At 34.4% G+C, this 27,546-nt stretch overlaps 1 protein-coding gene across 36 annotated transcripts in view; it reads left to right on the forward strand.

Moving 5' to 3' along the window:
• Positions 1–27,546, forward strand: part of RIMS1 (regulating synaptic membrane exocytosis 1) — a 498,418-nt gene that overhangs the window by 193,648 nt on the left and 277,224 nt on the right. For 34 of the 36 annotated variants that reach the window (XM_044254066.1, XM_044254261.1, XM_044254144.1 and 31 more), the window contains 2 exons: positions 13,910–14,123; positions 16,649–16,660. In XM_044254066.1, coding sequence (XP_044110001.1) covers positions 13,910–14,123; positions 16,649–16,660 — 226 coding nt within the window. The remainder of the gene's footprint in view (positions 1–13,909; positions 14,124–16,648; positions 16,661–27,546) is intronic. The other 2 variants (XM_044254084.1, XM_044254093.1) reach the window with 2 other exon arrangements.

Raw genomic sequence — 27,546 nt, forward strand, 5'->3', positions numbered from 1 at the left:
ATAATACCTCATGTAATTTCCTGAATACTCTACTGGAAGTAAAAAACAGAATGGTTGGGCACAGAATGATTGTAAGTGTATCAGTTATTTACCCTCATGAATGCACAGTAGACTGGGAGCTGTGGCTCACAGCCCCTGCCCAGCACCACGAGCAAGTATGTTACTGCACATGGCTCACCTAGGAAAAGATAACAAATTAAAAATTTGAAATATGGCTTCTACTGAATGTGTATTGCTTTTATGCCATTATAAAGTTGAAAAATTGTAAGTGGATCCATTGTAAGTCTGGGACCATCTGTATAGCAAACCATTCCCTTTTTGACCGATCGCTGCAAAATTGATCAAGTTATCAAGCTAGAATTGGATGGGGCTTAATTCGATAGATCATTACAGTGACAAAAACACCAACAGTTTCTGTCCAGGGTTTTAACATATCTGTTGAATTAAATGCAGTTCAAATTTAAAGTACCTTGATATTATTCAAAGTTTCTCATAGATAATGCAATATTAGAAAAGGTAAAATGGACAATTTCTTGCTTTGTGTGCACCGTGATTAGTGAAAGTTGATTATGACACATTTTTTAGTATCTAAATATAACATAAGATGGCAAGTTTTAAAAATAGATTTGATTATTCTCAGGCAGTGGCTGGTAAGGGTAGAAGACGTTGTCTGGAGTTGATTAAATAGTGGTAGGAGTTCTGGGTCACATGGAAGAGATAGAGAGTGCAAATATATATGTATAAATTAAAGTTTTCTTACATTTTCTGGAAATTTAGCTTGTACATTTGCAAAACCATTTGAATTCTCTGCTTTATGATCTCCCTTTCATGGCCATAAAAGAACTTAAGTTATTTACAACACCTGTTATATTATTTAGATGATAGTTGGGTCTTAAATGCATATTAACAATGTATTTTAATTAAAGGATGAAAACAGATGTCACCATTAGCAAATATAATGGGAAGGAAATTACATCTTGTCACTTGTCTTGAAATGCACTCCAGAATGGCTTAGAAAATACTGTACCTAATCATGGCTGACTAATTCAGTATACCGTGCAAGTAAAATTCAGGAAGCTTGTATTTCTCTGCTTTTAAAAAATGAAAAAAGAGGAAACCTTTTTGGAATACATTTCTTAGTTCTCAGATATTTAATTCAGGATTTAAAAGTAGGATATTTGCTGGAGCTGCTTTTAAAAATTTGAAGTCAACCTAGAGACTTTATTTCACAATTCTAAATCCTACTTATATATTGCAATCCATTAAATAATGTTAGATGGCACAGAGCAAAAAGAGATGCTTTATCTGATTTTTTTCAGTATTTTCTCTGTACCTTATAAAAAATAGCTAATGTTTTATAGAGTCCTTAGTAACATCCACACCTCTCTAAGTGCTTTACATATATTAGTTATTTTAATCCCCACAACAGTCCTGTAAGTAGGTAGGTATTATTATCTGTATTTCACAGATGAAAAAGTAGAGTGTTAAAGTGTTAAATAACTTGCCAGCCCACACAAGCTACTAGTAAAAGAAGAACTCGGGAAAGGATATTTGGCCTCAGAACCCTTGGGCTCTGCTGCCTTCTCAGGTATTGCTGCACATGTGGATTAAATCCAAAACCAAAGAAATGTGTTAATACCCTTAGTTCCTGAGGGCAAGAAGATGGTGACACATTTCCTTTCTCCACAGGGAGGAGGTTTGACACATCTTCATTACCCTCCTCTCTAGAAATAAATAGATGAGATAACGCCTTTGGCCAGACTAGGCAGGAATGTTACCAGTGGTCCAACAGGGAGTCTGGTAGATAGGATGGGTAAGCACTAAGTTTGACCAACTGAAGGATCTGTCCATGGAGACAGAGTCATTAGATGCCTGCAAATTAGGGAACATTACACTTTTCATTTCCCCCTTACTGCTCTGTGATTTCTGGGAAAAGACCAATTTATAGAACTCCATGGGACTGTTCACATTTTAAAGGAATTGTTCTGCTCAAATATTACAAATGTAAGATAGTGCTTCTTTGTCCAAGTTACACTGAAAGGTCCCCTTTAGCCATTATACCCTGGGTTATATTTTATGATTCAAATGAAAAAAATATCAAAACTTGGTTAACTCACTAATGGGAATACACTCACTATGCATAAATTTATTAGATATTAAAAGTAAAACAGGGGCACCTGGCTCAGTGGATTAAGCCGCTGCCTTCAGCTCAGGTCATGATCCCAGGGTCCTGGGATCGAGCCCCGCATCGGGCTCTCTGCTCTGTGGGGAGCCTGCTTCCTCCTCTCTTTCTGCCTCCCTTTCGCTGACTTGTGATCTCTGTCTATCAAATAAATAAATAAAATAAATCTTAAAAAAAAAAAAGTAAAACAGAGCACAACTTTTTGACATATTAGACATTTTCTATATATTATTCATTTATCCACCGTTTCAGAGCACTGAGAATACTTATGATTTAGGTAGTCTATATTACTCAGTTCAAAGGAGCCTAAATGATAATAGTCTTTTTTAAAACAGATTTCAGAGTCTCCCTTTTTTTCCTTTCTCTTTATATAAGTTACCAATGACCATTAAAAAAGGCTGAAAAATTTTTCAGACAGAATTATGTGTGTTTTCCCCTCTGGGTATATCTTCTGGACCTTTCATGAAACAATGCCAGCAGACTTGCCTTTCTCCCTGACTTTCATTGTGTAAGATGATCATTGTACTCTTTATCAATGGTCAATGATAGATGATCTAAGCGCTCATACTGGTACTATGTGCCAGGAAATTCTGCCAGTCATAGTTGCTTCCCAAAGTTATCAGCTAAGTGTACTCGGAGACTTAAAAGCAGAGTACTTTGTTTTCTTATGTATTATCTATGTGTACGTATAATTATCGCTAACATTTATTGAGCTTTTACCATGTGCTAGATAGACACTGTACCAAGCATTTCACGTTGATCATCTCAATTAACCCTCCCCCAAATCCTATGAAGCTGCTATTATTATCACCAATTTGTAGATGAGGAAACTGAAGAATAGAGTTTAAATAATAGCCTCATGGTCGTGCACTTAAATTTTTATATTTAATGCCTTCTAGAAAGCAGTTGTGAAGTGAAGGTGGTTTATTTTTTCCCCTTCCCCACATTAATAAAACATAGCAAGTCTGGTGAAAATAGTGAAGAATGCAGCAAGATAAAGTTTACAGTACAGGCATGAGTCGAGTACCTAGCGTTTTGGCTTTATCCCATGTGTAGACACTACCTTCTTCGAAATTGCCCTTCATTAAGTCAGTTAACATGATCAAATGACACATTCTGGGCAAGTTCTCGTGGAATGTCATTAGATATATTTAATATTGATCTGTTTCTTATTTATGATGCAGGTGGCATCAACCTTACCTATTAGATTATTTTTTAAAATTAACATATAATGTATTGTTTGTTTCAGGGGTACAGTCTGTGAATCATCAGTCTTAGATTATTTTCTTAAAAACTAACTTCATTTCTTTCTAAAATTTCATTCCTACTTGATATGCTACTTTACAGTTTCTGTTCTTTTCACTTGATTTTCTTCTCTTGAACTGTGCTGTGAGATAACCTGCTTGTCAAAGTGTTAAAATGACTCCCTCCTGTGCCAGATTTTCAGTTTTAGACCTCTGATAGATCTCGAATATTAGAAAGTGCTATTCTTGCATAGCATATGCATATTCTTCCATAATTTCGAAGCCATCTATCGAGGCCTAACACACAAAGCTTCTTCACAGGTGACTAGTCCTTCACAGCTCCCAGGAGCACAGTGAAGTTGCATTTTGGGAGATGAAGTAGAGCAAAAATTTAAATGTGTGCTAGTGGGCCTCCGTGTCCTGAGATGTCTTCCCTTAATGCTTACTCAGGAGTGGCCTCCTATGGTAAATTGAAAATGGAATTAAAAATAAATGCTTGGCTGAAGTAACAGGGCTATCAAACACTAATAGCTAATCATCAGCTATGTTCTTATTTTTCCTCAGTGTCATCTCTCAGTGCTTTCGGAACACTGTTGGGTGCTGATTGGATGAACTGCCTCTTTAACAGCGCTAAATGGAAGACCAAAAAAAGAAAAGAAAACTATCTGACAAAACCTTTAAAGTATAATTTTTCTAAAAGGGCACATAGAATGAGGGTCGTCCGCAAAAGAACAGAAATTCCAACACCTTATAAATTTCTTTTTTGTTCTTTTCTAATAAGTTACACCCCCCTCTGACTTAACCAATTTTATTTAGCACATTAGGTATTTTTTTAAAAAAAATAAATATTTAAGAACTGTGTAAAAATTAAAATCTTTAGTGCCATCTGCTGGACATTTGTAATAAGTAAAAAGTATACTCGTTAAACTATAGACTAAAAATGGTTTTAGACACAAATGGAAAAATACTTTTTTCAACTGCAGTAATTTAAAAAATTATGCAGGAATATCTGAGGTAAATTTCTGAATTACCAAAATGTTTAGGAAATATTTGGTATTATATATAAATATAACTTTTCTTATATATAATATATATTATTACAACTTTTTTTATAGCAAACATTTTTTATAGACCTTATTTTTATTTTTTATTTATTTATTTTTTTTTAGATTTTATTTATTTATTTGTCAGGGATAGAGGGAGAGAGAGAGAGCGAGCGAGCACAGGCAGACAGAGAGGCAGGCAGAGGCAGAGGGAGTAGCAGGCTCCCTGCCGAGCAAGGAGCCCGATGTGGGACTTGATCCCAGGACACCGGGATCATGACCTGAGCCGAAGGCAGCTGCTTAACCAACTGAGCCACCCAGGCGTCCCTAGACCTTATTTTTAAAACAATTTTAGGTTCACAGCACAATTAAGAGGAAGATTTCCCCCTAATTACAGAGATTTCCTATATTCCTGCTGCCCCCACACATGCACAGCCTCTCCCATTATCAAAATCCCCCACCAGCAGGGCACATTTGCTACAATTGATGAACCTACATTGACAAGTCATTATCACCCAAAGTCCATAGTTTACATTAGGGTTCAGTCTTGGTGTTGCACATTCCATGGGTTTGGACAAATGTATAATGGCATGTATCTACCATTGTAATATCATATGTAGTAGTTTCACTGCCTTTAAAAATCTTCTGTGTCTTATTCATTTATTTATTCCTCCCTCACCCTAACTCCTATTATGAGCATTTAAAAATCCTACAAATACTAGTATGTACATATCTGTGATTTATAATATTGTAAGTTTTTTAAAATGATGGACATCAAATTACATGACAATATTTTAAAAATTCCCAGCATATTTTTGTGTAGATTGTCCCTCAAATATTAACATGTATGAGTAAAATTAATGTGATGAAGATTAAATTTATCAAGTGTGATGAAAGATATATAAAAAAAATGCCTTCATTTTCAAATTTAACCTTAATGTAGGGGCCTCTCCTATACTATAGTCCCAAGATAATCTACACCAGAATCACCTGGATTGACCTTTAAAAAAGTCAGGGTCCTGAAATTTATCTTATATCTACTGAATCAGAAGCCCTGTAGGTTAGAACACAATTTTAACAAAGAATACATTTTAACAAAGCCTCTTAGATAATTTTGATGCAGTTTAAGAACACCAAGGAAACATCCTTCACAAATGAACTTGTCATTTATTTAGCCATATATGAGGGAGTATTCTGAAAATTGTAAAGTGTAGTGGAAAGTTGAAAATAGAGGACCTAATTATCACAAAACAGTTTACAACCTTATGTAAGTAACTTAAAGCAATGGGTCTAAGTTTTCTCACTTATAAGATGAGAATATTGTGCAGAATGATTTTCAAAGTACCTCCTCCTCTCTTATTTTTTCAAACATTTCCATTTACAATTGGGTTTTGGAATCTTTCATTTATCTTTTCTCGTTTTGAGAATGGAGTTTGAATGATTCCAAAGTTATGAACCCCAAGTCCTAGCAAAGAAGGAGGGGGCTTTGGTTTCAAGCTTGTACAACTTGATTTCTTAAATTTTAGGTAGGATTCACAAGGGTGGAAGGTGAAAACAAAAGTGAAATTCCAGGGGTGCCCAGGTGGCTCAGTGGGTTAAATCCTCTGCCTTCGGTTCAGGTCATGATCCCAGGGTCCTGGGATCGAGTCCTACATAGGACTCTCTGCTCAACAGGGAGCCTACTTCCTCCTCCCTCTCTCTCTCTCTCTCTCTCTCTCTGTCTGCCTCTCTGCCTACTTGGGATCTCTGTCTGTCAAATAAATGAATAAAAATCTTAAAAAAAAAGTGAAATTTCAAAGGAAGCTAGCATGGTCATATAAAGAAACAGCATGTTATATTCCTACAAATTGGTGTTAAGTGAAAAATTAGCTTAAGTAAATTTAGATTAACAAATTATTGGTAAATTAAAGTTTTATAATACTTGATAAGGCTTCAAGTTGCATTAGGAAGCTCAAGGCTGAAAGGAAAACACTACTGTAAAAGTGATTTCACCTGTATTACACAAATTTGCAGTTACAATTAGTACCTTTTGAAGAATATTTTACGTATATGTCAAACACCTGTAAACAACTTGTATTTAAAATAAGATGGGGGGGGTGACTGGGTGATGGACACAGGGGAGGGTATGTGCTATGGTGAGTGTGTGAATTGTGTAAGACTGATGATTCACAGACCTGTACCCCTGAAACAAATAGTATATTATATGTTAGTTTTTAAAAAATGAGTATATGTGGGTGGCTACATATACTGGGTGGTTCAGTGGGTTAAGGGTCTGCCTTCAGCTCAGGTCATGATCTCAAGGTCCTGGGATCAAACCCTGTGTTGGGCTCTCTGCTCAGCGGGGAGCCGGCTTCTCCCTCTCCCTCTGCTCCTACCCTTCTCCCCAACCACTTGTGTGCTCATTCTCATTCTCTCTCTCAACTAAATAATTAAATAACTCTTTAAAAAATAAAATAAGGATATATGTATAATATAATCTGAAAAAACACAAAAATACATTAACACATTTTAACCAAGACTGATTGTTCCTCTAAGCAATAAAAACCTATTTAGTTAATAATAGCAAATCATAAAACCTTCCTTAATTTTGTACACAGGGCCTAGAAGTTTAACTTTTGTTAAAACAAATCAAGTTATATGTTTACAATCGAATCACATTAGGCTTTAAAAAGAAAAAAGTCAGTCTCTAATGTGTTTATATGATCCCCATGTACAAAAGACAAAGACCATTTTCTGGCATTTATCAAAAAGCCTTGAATAAAGTAATGAAAAAAAGTAAAACTCAGTATCCTCTTATGTTGTTGTTTGTTGTTTTCTTTGTACCCCTAGAGACGCAGGCAGTTGGAGCTCAGTAAATGTTTGTCAAGTTGATGTTTGTAAGCCTAGCAGTTCTTGTGTTTCACACAATGGTAGATGTACAGTCTATGAGAAGTGCTTGTTAGAGATGCTGTTAGATAAGTAAATGGTAGCAAAGGGAATATGACTCCAGGATGAGAATTGAACTATATCCTACAGGTGCTATTTTAACAATGGATTGACATAATCCATTCCCTTTGTTAAGAAGATCATTCAGACCATATGAAAGGTGAACTAGAGGGAGGAAACCCACCAGCCAGATCCTAGTTTAGAAAGTTGGTAAAATAATCCAAGTGAAGAATAGTGAGAGTCTTCACCACAGATGATAGATTTGTGTTCTGCATCTAATCCCTACAAAAAGGTGTGTGTGGGGTGTGTGTGTGTGTGTGTGTGTGTGTGTGTGTGTCTTGTATGTGAGTCTGAGTTTTACATAGATTTGCTGTTGCAATAGACTGGACGGCTACATATATATGTAACTTTCTTAAGGGACTACGTTTATCAAAAGAAATTTCTTAGTGGAGGCAAAATACTTCCCACAGTGTTCACTAAGTACATGTTCAGTATATGGAGAAAGAGAGAGAACAAGAGAAAATATCATAAGAAATTCTCGACTCAGGTATTGCTCACTTCCAGCGCAGAGGAAGGAATTAAGAAATTTGACATGAATCAGAGGATTATAGCTGAACAACATCTGTCCCAGAGTTCTCCTAGGGAGTTTATGGAGAAGTCAGAAATCTCAAAACTAAATTCAGATTCTCTTGCACCTAGAATTCCTGATGTGGTTGAGGTTCCACCAGTCAGATGTGCTTATGTGAGAAAGGTTGAAGCTGAGCTGAATGGAAGGCTGGGCCAAGCGCAGCATGTAGGGCAACCAAAATGCTGGTCTCTCCAGCAGGCTCAGAATGACTGTGGTGGTAGTTTCCAGATCAGAATGCATCAGCTGATGTGGTGGGATTCTAACACCAACAATTTGGGCAATGACTTTCTGATCCTGCAACTTGCTGAATGAGGACCTTTGAGCAGCTGGTTTATGCTTTTGTTTAGGGATCCTTCTTGGAGACCAGGCTAAGAACACACTTCTATCCCCCTTCTAGCTGTCTTGTAGCACCAAATTCCATAACTTCATCTTTTTGCCTAAAAGACTATGATGTCATTTCCAGCTCAACTCTAATACAAGGGACTATTATTTCCAAGCATCATTACAAAAAGTTAGTCACCACTAGAATGCAGTGGGATTTTACTGCCCTTCTGTTAGAGAGGAGAATCAGAAAGACATTTTCATTAAGAAGGGGACAACTGTGTTTTGGGGCCAAGAAACCACTTTTTAACTTCGCATATGTCTTCACAGTCACTTATGTGTGATTTTTGGCTATCATTCATTAGAACATATAAATTGAGTGTTTATTTGCTGATATGCAAAGGCACTAAAAGATCATTTAATTTAAGCTTACATTTTTGAGAAGTTTGAAAGCATTCACAGTTGTGTTATTATCTTAATGTGCTTTACATTTCTTTGCTTTAGTAGTTCTACTAATGACCATGCACCGTACTTTTAGTATTGAGGAAATAGTCCAAGTTGTAAATCATCTAGGTAAATGTTTTTGACTAGTTACTCCAAAAAAAAGTCTCTCTGATTATTTTACCCAGAACTGTTACTCTCTATGGAACAATTTAGTTCCATTCCTTGTCCCTTGGTATATGTTGCCATAAACTATTAGTTTACGTTTACCTCTAAGTTACTTCCTAAGTAGACTGTACCTGCCTTGGAATAAAGAACTGTACTTTAGAGTTGAAGATAGTGTGAATTTTTTCAATGGAGTGTGAGGTCAAAATCTTTTAAAGCAAGCCTCCAGCCTATTGGCTAGCAAAATGTTTAATTTAATTCATTGTCAGGTCTTTCTCCTGGACACCCTCAGAGCTATTGGAGGCACTCAGACAATCTAAGCTTCTCAGAAACTCTCCTGGCTTTAATCTCCATGTCCACTAACTTCCTGGGGCCTTTATTGTGTTCTGTTTTATGTGTCCTGTGCCAAGTTTGGGAAGGAACACATAAGCCATTCTTATCGATTTTCAGTACCCATGCCTTCTCACTACTGTACGCACATCTCAAAACTGTTCTCCATTTTAGAGTGCTGTGCGCAAACTACCCTTGTCTCTGCCCTCCCTTCATCTTAGGGAAAGCCCTTACCTTCCTTCCTTCCTGCCATGTAGGCTCTTGAAGTCTCAAAGAACTAGCTCCTAACCCTTCCTACTTTAGGCAAATCTAGCAAGATGGTAAAATGATCACTAATGGTAGAACACAGAGAAATCTTTGTCATCGACACAGTACTTCATTTATTTCTCTTTTGTGTTTTTCCTTCCTCCATCCCCAAAGTGGTCAGAACCTAGAAGACAATTCCACCTTTCTTCCTGGTTATTCTTTTCAAAGTCTAGTAATAGCCTAGTCTTAATAGCCTAGACTTTGAAAGGTCTAGACTTTGACCATTCTGGGGATGGAGGAAGGAAAAACACAAAAGAGAAATAAATGAAGTACTGGGCCAATGACAAAGATTTCTCTGTGTTCTACCATTACTGGTCATTTCAGCATCTTGCTGTGTGCCTTATTTATAGTAAGTAATCAACAAATACTTATTAGTAGGTAAGAATGTCATTAGTGATTTTCTGTTTAAATTATTTTGCAAGTATAGAATGATGTTTTTAGATATTTAGAGAATAATATTTAGATTTTTAAGTATTCATCTTTATTTCCTTCAAATATGTGCCATTAATTACCCAACCTGTTTACAACTGGAATCTTAGTATTTCTTGAGTGCACAGATGTTAAAACAATGCAAAGATTATTACATAGTGAAACAGTGGGGGGGGGAAATCACATCCTGGGAGAAAATCAAGGTTTCTGTATCAGTGCTTTTTTTAATAGTATTTTACATATTTTTTAACACTCCATTTTCTATCTAGGTAATTTAAACCTGAGATTTGTGATCATATATATTATCAACCTTACTAATCAATAAGAATATAGTATTAATTCTAAAATTAAAATATACAATTAAATTTCACAAAAAAGATTTTACATTTGCAGACTTGCATTTACTGACATTTACTGGCATTTATAATACTGTACAATAAAATATGTATTTCCATTTATTATTCATAATAGGACACTGTCACACATTTGATATGGATTAAAGCATTAAAGCATCAGATACAAAAAATAAATATGCTGTTTATGGTTTCACTACCAATTTCCTGATTCCAAAAGCAAAATTTATTATAAGGACAACATCTTGACAGAGTGAGATATCAGAGTAATGTAAGGGGAATACAAATTGAGAAAAGGGCATTAAGGTTGATTTTTAAGAGACAGTTTGGTAGAGCACTGCAGAAGGCTACAGAGTAAGTCGATTTTGAAGAAGTGAGAATAATAAATGCCGTACCTTCCTCCTTCCCTTCCTTCTTCCCTGCCTTCATTCCATCCCTTTTTCCTTTTATGGTGTCTGATGATAAGAAGGAACACAGTAGGAAATAAGTTAGAGAGGTTGACAAGGACTTTGGTTAGACTTTCTCTTTCAGGTTAGAACAAGGGAGTTCCACCAGTAAGGAGAGGAAGAAGCCTACAAAGAAAGAGAGTTGAAGATGTAAGAGAGTTCTGGGCTGAGAAACAGCGTGATTTTCCCTCCCAATTCTCCCCCTGTGGCCGCATCCAAACCAGTAGTGTAAACATGGACTGTTGCCAAAACCAGGAAGGAATTTTTAAATATACATGAGAGAAGGATATAAATGTGTAGAGGCCACTAAAGGGTAGCTTCTAGGAGGAGGATGTGAGTCCCTGTAGAGTTTGGAGTGATGCTTGTGTGAATGACCTCACCAGCTGTGGGGCGAAGCACTTATCACAAGAAAGATGTCATGTTCGGAAGTACTAATAGTATATGGTCTAATATACTCTGAGTGACCAAATAAAATGCTATGAGATCGTGGCAGAGAAAGTTTTCTTCTCAGTGGTCAGGGTCCTGCACGTATGTATTGTATAAAAGGCCCCTTTTGATTGGGGCCTATAGGATGGACAAAAGTCTTTTATGTTTGAATTTTTAAAGAACAACGAATTTTCAAACAATCATGGCGCCTGGGTGGCTCAGTGGGTTAAGCCACTGCCTTCGGCTCGGGTCATGATCTCGGGGTCCTGGGATCAAGGCCCGCATCGGGCTCTCTGCTCAGCAGGGAGCCTGCTTCCTCCTCTCTCTCTCTCTGCCTGCCTCTCTGCCTGCTTGTGATCTCTCTCTGTCAGATAAATAAATAAAATCTTTAAAAAAAAAAAATCATACCTCATTATAAAGTGTAGACTAAATCAAATATCAACTGGTCCAAGGGCCCAATCTGGTACTTTCTGTTTTGGTGATGACGTTTTATTGGAACATCGCCACACTTAATATGCTTATTATTTACATATTGTTTATGCTACTTTCATGCTACCATGGCATTGAGTAGTTGCAAAATAGAATATAGCAATATATATTGCTATATATTGCCTAGTCTATATATAGACTATATATAGACTATATATAGAATATATATATATATTGCCTATATATTGCCTAGTCTATATATAGACTATATATAGACTATATATAGAATATATATATATATATAATATATATATAGAATATAGTCTAATGTATTTACAGTCTGGCCTTTACTGGAAAGTTTGCCAACACCCATATTAAATCACATGCTGTATTACAAAATGAGTTTATAGGGAAACTTTTCCCTTAGCCTAGCTCTCTCATTTATATTTACTTAAATAAATTTGATTTGCTAGGTTCTCACAATAAATATTTACTCATGCATTCCCTCTCTGCTTAGAGTTTGTATCTGTCTCTTTGATTAGAGATATTTCCTTGCTCCCACTCCTTAGTAATTATTTTCTTTAATAGAAGACTTAAGATTTCCAAGGCTATTTTGTAAGGTCGCTTTTGAAGTAATAGATATCCACCGCTATTTTCTACCAGTTTGAGCCTAGATTGATGGTGCTTAGAGCATAAAAAATCTAAGGTACCAAATAACTTCACTCTTTAAGTCGATCTGGTGTTCTTGCATTCATTAAATAAAGTATCAGTGTTTCTTTCTATGAACTGAAATTAGCTAGCCTTTAAATTGGGAAGGGCTTCAGATTCTAAACTACTTCATTTCCTAGTGAAATGTATGTATGTTTATTTTAATTATGGGAATTAAATAGGAGAAATGTCAGTTGGCAAAGCAGGAAAGGGATTTCAGAATTTTTAAAGTAATCATTGAAATTCTGCTCAGGAGCTGTTGACGTTAAAAGAAAAATATAATGAAATCCCAGTACTTCAAACACTAGAGTCCTAACACCTAACTTACTTGATTCTGTTTCTAGGGAATACTAGGTCCCACAGTTACCTCAGGTATAGAGAATCAAGCTAACTGCCTGCATTAACAGTAGCATGTGTGTGTCCTCTGGGTCCTAGGGAACAGTCACAGTCACACTCGCTCAGGTACACAGATGATTTCCCAGGAGTCTCTTCTTTGTTGTAATGGCCAATGGCTGTTGGCTAGTCCTGGGACAACTCTCTCAGTTCTCATGTATGAAACAAAGGCATCCTTTCACTGGGGATTCACTGGATGTCACAATGTTCTGTACAGAACAGCAGTTTCTATTTGTATCAATTTAAGATTGAGGGATTTGGGCTGATGGGGAGGGGAGGAGACTTGAATCCTATTAAGTGTGATCATTCTTATGGGAAATGGTTTGCCTCAACAAATTTTGCTGCACTCATTAAATAAAGACTGATAACTACTCTCATACATATAACCTGAGAGAGATAAAGCAAATTTGGGATATGTAAAATATGAATATTTTGCAGGGTGTGGTTTAGAACTTTTCATGTGATGTGGAAAGATTAGTGAGCTCAATTATAATATAAGGTAACATTTTATATACTGTATGAAATCAGACACTTGATATTGAATATATAGATAGTCTCCAAGAATAGGAGTAAAGGAAGATATTTTTTGGAAGACAGATTACATAGCATTGTAGTTTAAAACAGTATTTTTCCAAGTATGCATCATGTTCAATGAAATCAAGTTACTGTGACAAACTTTTTTTTAATTGTAATCGGTATTAAACTTAAAATAGAATGAAAAAGAATATACCAGAGTACATCATCTATAATTAGGCTAAGTATTTTATGTAACTTTTGCTTCAGTTGTATTCTACATGAGTGTAATTGTAAAGCGTTGAGTTCCACAGTCCAAATACTTTGAAAGCTGCTTGTCTAAGAGAAGGGGAGGCATGGAGTAGATATATGAATCCCACTGTTGGGATGAGACAGGTGTTATATAAAATCTATTTATACATGGTTCATTGCTAGTAAGCAAAACTGGGACTAATGGAATACATGCAAATACATTTTTTACCATTGGAGGTAAGAGTAGTGGGAAAAAATGCTTTGTTGTTTTGATTTAGTTTAAACAGCTGCACTGCTATTCTGTTAGGAAGAATTGTTTTTGTTTTTTGTCTCCTGTCATTTACTTAGTTTGCTACCATTTTCTCTTTTGCCCAGGAGATTGCATCAACAATTTGAAAGCTATAAAGAGCAAGTGAGAAAAATAGGGGAAGAAGCACGGCGTTACCAGGGAGAGCACAAAGACGATGCTCCGACTTGCGGAATCTGTCATAAAACCAAGTTTGCCGACGGGTGTGGCCATCTCTGCTCCTACTGCCGCACCAAGTTCTGTGCCCGCTGTGGAGGCCGTGTGTCACTGCGCTCCAACAACGTGAGTGTTCCCTGAGTGTGCGAGGCCCTCTGAATGCGGGTAAACAGCAGCACCCCCCGCCCCCCCCAGCAGAAAACACACAGAAAGTAGACCTGGGCATAAATATACCAATTAAGGTATCCTTTTCCCATTTTCTGTGTCTTTCATAAAGTTGGTAGTAATGGAGTAGTGATGAAAATAATTCATAAAAAGATACCTTTCAGATGTATCTTAATAAAAGATTCCTATTAAAACCTTTTTTAATACGATAAAATGATTATCTGTGGCAGTAAATTTATTTTCTGAAGAATGTAGTAAGTGTACATATAGTATCATGAGTTACAAAACTCTTCCAAGTTGTTATGGCCGGTTCTTCTTATAAAAAGGGAAGAAAACCTTTCAGTTTCCGCAACATTTGTTTCAGATTGAATGAAGGTGAAATGTAAGGTAAACTATGGGGCATTACATCTAACCCAAGATAAGATATGTAAAGCCATACAATTACTCTAGAGAGTAATTTCCTATTGTTGTCATGGTAAAGTAGTGTAGCACTAAGTTTCTCTCATGGAAATTATTTGGATATTTAAAGAATATGTCAAAATACACTTTTAAATTGGGCTGATTTTTGCACTTATTTTCTTCTCTATGAGATGTAGTCTCACCGATGCAATTTCCTTGTTTGGCTTAAATAAGAGCTGGTCTTGTGTTATGCAGATGTGTTATGTTAAATATATACAATTTTTGAGGCATTCAGATGCTCATTTAAAACGCTAAGTATGATTATTTATGACGTACTGGAAAAATTCTAATAGTTTAGAATACATTTTAATGTACTTCATTATATTCCTTATCTTAGTATGATAGAATTATTTATGGGTATGTCTTGGGTGAGTTTTCTTTGATATAGGTCTGCAGTGTGATACAGAACAGTTAAAATTACCATACACCTAAAGAATTCCCAGTGTTTCTCTAAATAATTTCCTGTATTATTTAATCATGTATGCAATTTAACATAGTACAAAGTTATATTTAAAAATAACATGGAAGCTATAAGTGCTCCTGATATTTTCCTAATTGAGAAAATCACAGTTAAAATCAAAATCAATCTCCCTATTAACACTGTATTCATTGGTGGTGTATTTGAATTGCAAGTAGGGTTTTCTAAAAACCTCTTCCAGTGGAATTAAGATATTCAGTAAAATAGATATATCTTCTATTTTAAGGTGAGCCCACTATTATCTTTGTGACCTTGGAAGATAATTAACTTCTCTGAACAACAGCTTCTTTATCTATGAAACTGGATTGTAATAATTGTTGTCTATGTTTATCATGATAATTAAAATCTAGGTCTTTGTGTCATATATTTAATTTTTCTTTAGGTGCCATTTTGATGATGACCAAATAAGTTTTCCTCTTTTCCTGCTAAAAGTTCTTTAATAAATTATCATACGTGATGTTAAAGCCTTTTTAAAACAACCTGGGGCTAAAAGAGCATCTGTCACATAAAAAGGTGCATAAGACCTATTTGTTAGTTTTCTATTCTTTGCTGTTCTTAAATGCACTATTTTTTTAAATGAATGAGACCTGGGAATGATAGTCAAATTATTTAACATACCATTTGGTGTAGGGGTACTGTCCCATTGGAAAGGTGCAGGCAGTAAGTGCTAATGTGCAGATCAGCCAAGGAGAAATGCTGACTCAGCACTTCTCTTGAATGTTTTTAACTTCCCCTTATATGATTACGGTAAGCTAGTGACAATGCAGTTAACTATTGGTATATTAAAATTACTTGGGTGAAACTCATATTTAAAGATAATTGAGCTAAGAGGTACCTCTGCTCTGGAGTAGTCTCCCAAGCCTAATATGCCTTCAAGATTTAAGAAACCCGTCCAATTTGGAAAAAAATGTTCAGAACAACAAAATAAAAGAAAGCACTGCTTTAATATTAGGCATAAGTCAAAAATATTGTATGAATAGATTGTATTGGTTTTTCCTATAATATTGTAATGTTAAAATATATCTTACAAATAAATACTGCTTGTGGAATAATTCCTGGCTCTAACAGTTAACATCTTTTTCTCTCATTTTTATTTCTTACAGATATTTCCCATTCTTAGATTTTCCAAATTATAACTATAAATATTTTAACAGTAATTTGAGAAAATTATTCACATAATTTTTGCATTTTAATAAAATGTCTTTTCAGTAATAGGAAGACTAAATATAATAGTGAATTAGGATTTCTTTCAGAATAATGTTTTAAATATAGATGCAATAATCCAAGTTCTGAAAATTTTGGAAGTTATAGTGCCCAATTTTTGTTTCTGCTCTAGCAGGATCTGTATATGTGCATTTTCAATGAAATCTTGAACAATGAGTATTTTGGGGAAAGGTAAATATTTACTTTTTAAAATACCTGTATTTTAACACTTTAAAAAAATATGTGATCTTTTTCTTAAAATCTGTTTACTAATATATGCCTTATTTTTGTTTTTCTCTTTTCTTTTTCCTCTTTTTACTCTGCTTCCTTGGATGCTTTCCCAAAGGAGGACAAAGTGGTTAGAATCCATGCTTTCTTTTCTATCATTTGTTATTATAATGTTGTAAACTTTATTAAGTGAATGTTTCACCTAGTCTTGTTAGTCACTATAATTTCACAAAGAAATTATATACTAGGAAAAAGTCGTTCCTAGTCCTCATGAAAAAAATAAATAAATAAAATGAACATCTAGGACCATTGCAGAGTTTTATATTAATAGGTAAATCTGGGTAGTTTGAGTTGATGGGAACAGTGATATTTTAATATAATTTCAATCACTATGAACCAATTTGTCCTCTCAGTTTTCTGAGTTCTGGTGATGATTCCATCTGCAATAAGGAATAAACTCAGTGGGACAATAGACTCCAATAGGTTGTACCTTTCTCAGCACTCCGTAGATGCATAGGCAGGTGATTTGAAATTTTATTGCAGAAGGAATTGAATGTACTGATTAAGTGGCAAGAATGAATCAAATTATAATCAAAAGCTCAAAATAAAAAGATTTTTCTATAGAACACAAGTGGCAGAGTTGTCCTATTGAACCACATTTTGCCCCTTTTTTCCCTCTCTCATGCATAGAAATCCCTCCCTAGGGTAGGGAAAGGTCACTTTTCACTCTTATCAGCTGTAGGTACCACTGAGGCTGAACTTATATAGGATTCGAGCAGAACCTTCAGTCAACCGGTCTTTTGTAAACAAACTATATGGTTTCATTTGGTGTAAATTACAATTTTCTCAAAGCTCCGTAATTTCCCAATATGAGACTGAGGCAATGAATATTTTGGGTTCAATATATCAACTCAGCTGCCTTTGTTCAACTGTTTTAAAGTTTAAATGATGCGCTGAAGTGCATACATATAGAAAGTATGACATAAAACTGAACATTAATCTGTCTTTTTAATCTTGTTGCTAATATTTGTTTATCAGTTTTTTTCTTGGAGAAAGAAATCAGGTTGAAAATTATATAGGATAATTTGTTTTCACTAAACGTGTGTGCCTGTACCATTGGTGGCAGATGAGATCATCCTAGGGGCTACTGTTTTAATGCATTAATGTACTGTATTAGAAAAAATATAGAACTAGAATATCACACTTCCGGTTTCATGAATATTGCTTTGAGTGAGTCTGCATTTCAATGTAGATAATTTTACATTCCTTTAAAGAATAAACATTTAAGTACATAATAATGCTGGTGCTTTATAGACCTGGCAGTATAAGACTGCAGGTGCTCCTCTAGGGCTGGCCAGACTCATTGTCTCTTTTTGGCAGCACTTCCCATAATGGTAGGTTATTTGTGCTTATTATGATTACTGACTGTGTAATGAGAATTCAGGTGCATTTTGTGGTTCTCAGGCTGAAAATGGAGTGGAAAGACCTATACAATATAATCACTTTCAGTTATTTTCTTTATTTTAATTGAAATGCTCAGATCTACCACTTATTTTTAAATACTTTGTCATAATTTCATTAAAATCTTTTTTAGCTTACTGAAGTTGTTCAAAGAATTGCCTTTCTAGTCCAAGGAAACTGAAACCAGATTTTGTTTTAGTTGTGCTAAAGAGAATAACTGAATAGCAAACGAAGTGCTTGATGGTTTTCTCCTTATTCCTCTGAACTCTTTTGGTTTTGTTGAAGAAATTATAATTTATAGGTGTGTATGAATTGGTGTGAGTGGAAAAGAAGAGGAATAAGGGTGAATAAAACTTTTCTAAAAGCAATCTACATCTTGATCAATATAATGAATTCTGCTTAGTCTGTTAAATTGGTGAATAAATATGACTAAAATACTAATGTGTATGATAGGAAGACCTATGGATAGCTATAGCTGACATATAAATATGTCTTTTATTAAGTCCAGCAAAAAGTATTAATGATCATAATTTTTGCAGGTTGACAAGATTTTATTTTAAAACTTCACTCTTAGCCTAAATCACCTCTCATAATTACTTGAAGGATTGTGTACTTGCTTATAAGGAAAATGGCTGTTATGATCACTTTGCAACTGACACATGTAATAGCTTATAATAGGAGAGTATTTTGTATAAGTGCATACTCTCATAGATAAGATTATAGTTATTTATTTCACTGAAAGCCCTCTTCCATAACTAAATATATAGGGATAGTGCAAAATTCTCCACAGTCTGTTTAAATTGCTTTTCGATTTTCTTTTCTACTCTGTAATTCATGCTAGAGTATGGAATTTAGGTAACTCCTTTGATAATATGAACACTTTGCTCTTGGTAAATCAGCTTTCTTGAATCCTCCAAATAAGATTCCTTTGGGATTTCCCATAAATTTTCATCAATATTTCTGTTTTGGTTGGGTGAGTGGGATTAGTTTTACAAATAGAGCAACTAAAAATGAACTTGCCACACTTCTGGTTAATCTTTATATTCACCAAAAATGTCAGGTTTTAAAAACTAAGAGTGTTTTATAGTAAATGTCACCAATAGCATGAAAGACAGAACCCTACCATTTTCTCATTCTTTCCAAATCTGAAAGCTGCACATGCCTACCTTTTAAACATAATGTTTTAAAAAAATGCTTTTATCTATTAAGATAATAATTAGCGAGGTACTATGTTTACAGAGTCATGGTTTTTTAAACTGGTTTCTTACATCTTTTTGTTAGCATTTGTGTTTAGAAATCATGATAAATGATATGTTAGTGAAGAAGTATGTTTTTGTAGAAAAAAGTTTATAAAAGGTAGGGTTTGGATAGAACAGGGCAGTCGCAACAGAGTTTGAAGCTGGCCTTATCATCAAGTGCTACCTTTGGGTTAATTGATTCTTAATGGCATAAAGAATCTTGCCCTCACAGACTCTGATCTTCAGTAGCAAAATGATGATTTTTTTTCTATTACTGGGGTTAGATAAAAACAAGAAAGTTCATAAAATCAACTGTATTAAAATGATTTGCATGGTTGTATTAAATATTTATTTTTAAATAAAAAATCTTCTAAGAGTTTTCCAAATTTAGTCCATAGCATGACAAAGCATATGATCATAAGTTTCAACCTTTGTTCACTCTTTTGAAAAAGTGAATGTTGGAGTTTGCCTGGGCTCACTTTCCTGTTCTCAGCCTTTCCTTCCTTTCTTTCTTTCTTTCTTTCTTTCTTTCTTTCTTTCTTTCTTTCTTTCTTTTTAGATGCTTTGATGATGGCTTTTTCTGCAACAATGTTCTCTTAGAGAGTCTTCCCAGAAAGATAACATAGGCCTAAATTAAAATTTTAAAATGTAGACATATAGACAAACATATCAATAAGGAAATGTTAGCCTGTATCAAGAAGAAAGCTTTCATTAAGCAATTTAGTTTATTAGATTTCTCAAGGTATTTCTTAAGGTGTTGTGCTTACCCTATAGGGGAATAACGTATCAAGTTGTAAAAACTATTGTGTTAGGAGCACTTGGGTAAGCCTCTGACTTTGACTTAGGCCGTGATCCCAGGGTCCTGGGATGAAGTCCCACATCAGGCTCCCTGCTCCATGGGGAGCCTGCTTCTCCCTCTGCTTCTACCTCCCTCTCTCTGTCCCTCATGAATAAATAAATAAAATCTTTTTTAAAATTTTATTTTATTAAGATTTTATTTATTTATTTGACAGAGAACACATGTGAGTGAGTACACAAGCAGGAGGAGCAGCAGAGGGAGAGAGAGAGAGAAGCAGGCTCCCCACTGAAGAGGAAGCCATATGCAGGGCTGGATCCCAAGACTCTAGAATCACCACCTGAGCCAAAGGCAGACACTTAATCACTTAACTAAGCCACCCAGATGCCCCATAAATAAAATCTTTTTAAAAAAGTAATAACTGTTGTCTTAGATAATTCAGAAAGTTGTAAGTTTTTCATTCCAAATTTGTTTTAGGAAACTGTTAAACAATTTTTCAAGGGTACAGATTTTTTTTTTTTTTAAGTGAGTGTGGAGCCCAGTGTGGGGCTTGAACTCAAAATCCTGAGATCAAGACCTGAGCTGAGATCGAGTCAAACACTTAACCTAATGAGGGCACCCTTTGGGGCATGGAATCTTAATTTCTTACACTTAGCATTACTAATGTTTGCTAATATTCAGTAATCATTACGAATTTTGTAGTCCTGGCTTTGCTCCTTCCCAAAATCATTATTTACTGCATAAATATATAAATATATTTTTATTAATTATATAAATATATATAAAATATATATATTATAAATCTTGTTTCAGGAAATTACAATTTCACAAATCAGTGTTAAATACAGACACATAGTAAGACAAAGGGAGTTCCACTAGAGTATAGAAAAAGACCGTACCTTGTACTATAAGGGAAAGGGGTGTGGTAGAAACAATTTTCAGAAAGCTAAAGACTAAACCATGGACAAACTCCCTAGTTTTTATAAACACATGTTATCAAATTTCTTGTCTATATACTTAAATATATAAACTTAATGTATATACTTAAATATATATATATTATGTATATATACACATATATACATATATATTATATACTTAAATATATAAACTTAAATATATACTTGTTTATATACTTAAAAGTTGAGTTACTGAGTCATTGAATAGTTCTGCGGTTAACATTTTGAAGAACTGACAAACTTTTCCCTAACAGCAGCACAGCAATGTGTAAGGGTTCCAGTTTTTCCACACTCATCAATACTGGTTATTCTCTGTTTTTTTTTGTTTGTTTGTTTTTTTAAGCCATCATGTTTCATGTGAAGTGATGTAGTTATCTCGTTGTGATTTTCATGAAACTGTTTTTAAGTGAAGATTATTAAACTGGTTTGCTAGCTCCAAAGATTTACTTTGATTATGTGGATTTTTATCCTCACATAAAAATGCTTCCAAGTTGGCAATTTCTTGAGAAAGTTTTTTCCTTAAATGGCTAGCATATTCCAAGTATTAGAAGTTCAGTTTCTTCTCAAGGGATTCATTATGTCCCATATGTTAGAATTAAGTAAGTATTTAATAGTATGTATGAATCAGAACAGGAGCGCTGTTAAATTTAAGATACCTTAGAATCTAATATCTATCTGTCTAGACTAGCTATCCCTAGGGTACACACAAGTAAGAGATTTTTTTTTTATTGCCAGTTGAAAAGACTGTTTTTTAAATATGCAGAAAGAAATAGCAGCTTCAGCAGATTTACCACTCAGACATAGGTCCAAAATTAACAGTCAAACTGAAGCCCAGAATGAAAAGGACTATTCTTCTTTGTGAACAAGATATTTTCTAGATATTTTCTTGACTGATGTGAGATTTTAGTAGCATGTAAGCAGAAAGGCATTAAGACAAAGTAAGAAGCTTGTCCGTCATCCGCCACCCAACTTTCATTATATCCCTGATATCTGCCTTCCAACAGATTTCATTAACAAATAGATTCCCTATTATTGCTACCAGTAGCAAGGAGTATAGTATTAGTCACAAACAAAACCTATTTTTGTCTGGTATTAGTAAAGCTGATCTAGATCTCTGTGGTTGCTGTTTACATGGTATATCTTTGGACATTCTTTTAATTTTACCTACTTTTATCTTTGAATCTAACTTGTGTCTCATATTAATAGCATATACTTAGGTCCTATTTATTTATTTATTTATTTATTTATTTCAAAGACAGTCTGACAATCTCTGCCTTGTGTTTGGATTTTTAATTCATTCATATTTAATATTATTATCAACATGATTATATTTGCCTCTTATTTTCCTTTTTTTACATTTCATTTTTTTGTTCCTCCATTTCTCCTTTACTGCTTTCTTCTGCATTAAACAGGTATTTCCTAGTACTGTTTTAATTATTTCAGTGATTTTTCTCAATCTATTTTCTGAGTTATTTTCTTAGTGTCTCTAGGGTTTCCAAAGTACCTCTTAACTTACACGAATCTACTTTCACACTACCTTAATTACAGTAACAGATATCAATATTAATTCTATATTGCTCAGTTCCCCTATCTCCTTTTTTGTACTATTACTTTAATAAATTTTATGTCTATGTATGTTAAAAATGTAGTAATTCATTTTTACAATTTATTACTTTATATAATTATATAAACTTATGTATTTTAATGAAGCTGAGAGAAGAAATAAGAGCAAGTATATATTTATAGGATTTGTTATATAATATTCTTATTTACTATTTTTGATTTTCTTCATTTCTTCCTGTGGATTCAAGTTACCATCTGGTGTCCTTTCTTAGCCCAATGCAACATTACTTTCACCCACTTCCTTTGTGCTTTATTGCCAAGTATATTTGATTTCCATATGTTGCAGATTTAACAACAATAACAGTATATTAATATTGTTTTATATTATTTTTAAAATCACTTAAGATAAAGAGGAAGAAATATGAAATAATACTTTATAGTTACCTATATAATTTTCTTTATCAGTTTTTTCTTTTTTCCTGTGAGTTCACATTATTGTCTGGTGTCACTTCCAGCTTTAACAATTTCCTTTAGTATTTCTTTAAAGCGAGTCTTCTATACTCGCTTTATACTGAATGCTGAATACTATCAGCTTTTGTTTATCTAGGAATGCCTTTATTTCCCCTTCAGTGTTTGAAAATTAGTTTTGCTAGATGTAAGAATCTTGGTTGGCAACTTGTTTTACTTCTTTCAGCACTTCAGATGTATCATCCCAGTGTCTTAGACCTCCACTGTTCTTAATGGAAGTCAGTTGTTAATCTTATTAAGTATCTCATGTACATGACCAGTTATTCTCTTGCTACTTTCAAGCATTTATCTTTCCCGGATTTCAACATTTATTATCATGTGTATATGTCTGGTTATGGATTCTCTTTTTGTTCCTCCCAGTTTGGTTCATTGAGTTTGTGGTTGTAATTTAATGTTTTCCACCACATGAAAGTTTTTCAGCCTTTATTGTTTGGATTTTTTTTTTCTGTCTCTTCTCTCCTTCAATGGCCACTCCTATTATACATATGTTGGTGCACCTAATGGTAGTTCACATCTCTCTGAGGTTCTGAACATTTTTCTTTAAGTTTTTCTCTCTTTTAATCAGATTGCATAATCACTATTGATCTATCTTTAAGTTCATTGATTCTTTTTTCTGCCACCTTAAATCTAATGTTCAGCCCCTGTAGTGAACTTTTTTTTCTTGGTTATTATACTTTTCAATTCCAGAATCATTTTGGTTTTTAATAATTTATATGTCTTAATATATCTTCTTTATCTGATGACACATTGTTAGAATTCCCTTGATTCTTTGAGCATATTGGTAATAGCTCATTTAATGTCTTCAATATTTCCAACATCTGGGCTCTCTCAAAGGAGGGTTCTGTTGCCTGTTTTTGTTTTGTTTTTCTCTGTTAATGAGTCACACATTACTGTTTCTTTGCATGTCTCTTAATTTATAGTTCATTACTGGTCGTTTCTGATAACACATTGGAGCAAATCCATGTGTGATCTCTGTCCCCACTCCTTGGGCTTTTTGTTAGTTTGTTTTTTTCATTATTTGTTTAATGAGTTGGCAGTAGTATTTCAGTAAGACCTGTTTCCCCTGAAGTGTGTAACCTCTTATATTAGCACACATGGGCACAGCTTTGGAAATGTACACATCACTCTGACCTTCTCCCCATCAGGATTAATAGTGTTTTTAACCAGCTGTCTTTTTTCCTCTCTTGTCCTGGTCTCCCTGTTAAGCTTTCAGCTATTCTGCTTGTGTTGGATTCAGTCTTTAAATCCTGCTCCAATTCCAAGGTCTTCCTCTCTGTTTCCCTAGTTCTTAATATTAAACGTCTAGTTTGTGTATTGTTTCACTTGCTGCTCTCATAGAACTACCAGCCTCCCCCTTGTGGCTCAGTACCATTGTTTTTAACAGTGCTGCTTTGCTTGAACTTTTCCAGCATCTGTTCCAAATAAAATCAGTTTCCTCAGGGAAAGCTACTGAGATCTTCCTCCCCTTATCAGAACCTCTGTACTACTACTCAGGAGTTACTACTTATCTGGAGGTAGGGACAGAAGCCTGCTTCTCTCATATAGATATCCCTGCTCTATGAGTGTGGAACTGGATGAAATCAGCAAACTTTGCTCTTACTTTTCCTGGAACAGAGCCTCTGTCCTATGAGCAAGCTAGGACATAGGTGACTGAGGCCCGGTAATCTGGGCCTGCCACACCTGCATAGAGCTTCAGTCCTACAGTTGGGAAATCTATAAAGGGAGGGAACCCCTGACCACTCAATTACACTTGCCTGGAATAGAGCTTCTGCAACATAGAGCCAGAATGGGAGATGAGAAATGCTGGTGGCCCTCCCCTTTGGGCTAGATACTATAGCCCTTGCCTGGGAACTTGGGGTGGTGGGAGAGAAAGCCTGTGCTCTTGGCTGTATCCACTTAGAATTTCAGTCTTGCTGAGCTGTTTGGTGAGAAGGAAGGGAGCAGGTTGTAACTCAAATGTCACAGACTCTTTCTGTTCTTATGGAGATTGCCCTTTGGACAACTTCCGAAACTTCAAATGGCTGTTTTTTAAAGGTAATTTCTAATAGTTTTGGTTTTTTTTACAGAGAGGAAGCCTGCAGAGCTCCTCATATGACTACTTTAGAGGATTCTTGATAGTTCTGTGTTAACGCTTATTTACTCACTGATTCATTTATTCATTTTCCCATTCATTTATTCATTCATAGATTTTTTTTCTCCTATGAGCAGACTTATTTATAACTTTTTTCAAAATCAACTCTCAGTCATTTAAAAAAATGCAATTTTATAGTGATAGATGCCATGATGTACTCTTTCTCTTTAATTTAATATAAAATTTACTTCTGTGAGCTTATTTTCATGTTCAAATTAACTCTGTGTGTGTGTCAATGCATAATAATTTTTATTTAATGTTATATTAAATAAAATAGAACTCCCCAAAACTTCCTTCTTCCTCTTTGTGTATGGGATGACAACCATCTGGATATTCTATCAACATTCCCTACTCAAATGTTTTAGGGCCAAAACTATCATGTGCCCATTTGCTTACAAGCCACAGGATCATAAACATTATTCATATTCTGTTTATTAGATCTGTTTTGGAATTTTTTTTTTAGATTTTATATCTTTAAAACTTTATAAAATATATTTTAAAGTTATTAGGGTTGTTTTACAGATACTTAAAATTTTTTTAACATGTTCAAAATCTGGTGGTTGTAACTTGAAGTTAGGCATCTAGACCTTAAGAAATCCTTTTTTTTCCCATATAGTCCCTTACTATAGAATTCAATAACTTAATGTATTGACTGAGTAATTTATTTTGTTATTGTATACTATGTATATGCAATAGATTCTTTTCACACACATAAACTTGAACAGCAAATATTTTTTCAAAATTCCATTTGAATTGCTTTAAAATAATAGCAAACTAACTTTGTGCATTTACTCTATAAACATCAGTATTGTAAAATATTTAATTTTCATAGAAAGCAGTCAGATGTTTTTATTGACCATCATAGTGCTATTGCAGCAAATTACATTAGTAAAAATAGAAGATTCACCTTTTGTGGGGAAAACATTACACCTTTGTTCTCTCCAGTTACTTCTGGGAATTTGAAAATGTGACTTTAATCTACATAGAAACACGTAAGACCAAAAACAAAAAGAAACACAGAAGACCAACAATGCCAGTCTTTTAAAATTATGTTTTAAATTTTTGTTTCCTGTTACAAGCTAAAGCAGATAGGACAATCACAGGGGGTAGGTACACTTGATGGACAGTGTTGCAGGAGGTTTTTAGGGAGGGCAGTAAGTTAAACCTCATGTTGGTGGTTGGAATAGGTAATCATAGAGGTTTCTTGTTTTGCTCAAAGTAGTTGATGTTTTCCTTGTTTATTGTTTTTATCCCACACTTTTAGACATGGTAAAAAAATTATTACTAATTTTAACTACTTTGTTTCTGTGTCATAAGAATATCTCTTCTTAACTCTATATATTTTGGTTTATGAAATTTACAGTTACTAGATATCCCTAAATTCTTATAAGATATCAGAGCACCATTTGTTGAGGGTTTTGTAGAGGTTATCAATGCATCAAATGCAGTTTGGATTAATTTAGAAGTTAACAATGTTATTAATTTCTCTCCCTATATATTGGGTTTTTTTTTTAATACTTTCATACCCTTACTTAGTTTCTTTCAATACCAAAATAATCTTCGTCAGCTTTTCCAACTGAGGAAAAGTAGTTTACCAAATGTCAAGAGCAACTCAAATCTCATCCCCCACATGAAGCCTTCCCTGAGTGTCTCATGCAGAGTTAGCGTTAGCTCTTTCTACACCTTTTACACACTTTTATTATAACATATTCTATTGATTAGTGACTTTCTCTTAGGTATGGAAAGAATACATACTACCTTGAATACTCAATGATGAGCACAGTACTTGACACACACTAGGTACCCAATTCACGTTTGTTGGACAAATGTGAATTAAATGAGATAACAAATATGTTCACTTCAACTCTAACATTTTACATGTCTATGAAGTGTTAGCTGTGAAAAATCCTTCCTAGAAACTAACGAATATTTATTAGACATGTATTTCTTAAACACTGCATAGCAAGGCATAATTCCTATGCAGTTCACATCAGAGATTCCACAACACCCTTAGTATTTGTTGGTTTCAGCCCAGTTAAGTTGTTTTTAAATCATCCTTCTTGGACCATACGTCACCATTGAACTATTTCAAGAAACAGTATCAAAAATATCACTTAACTCAACTTTTGTTTCTATTTGCTAGGGTTGCCAGGGTTGTTGTTTTCTTATTTTTCTTTGAATTCTCTCTTTTCTTAGAGATTAAAGAATTAAAGACTATTCTGTTTTTATTGTGGGTTGACTACAAGTATATACCTTTCATTTTACCCTATGACTCTCTGTTTTCCCTATTTTTGCTTTATTTTCAGTTTGGTCAATAATAAAAGTTGGGATATCAATAGG

The sequence above is a fragment of the Neovison vison genome, chromosome 1, assembly GCF_020171115.1.
Source record: "Neovison vison isolate M4711 chromosome 1, ASM_NN_V1, whole genome shotgun sequence".
In the NCBI taxonomy this organism is placed as follows: Eukaryota; Metazoa; Chordata; class Mammalia; order Carnivora; family Mustelidae; genus Neogale; species Neogale vison.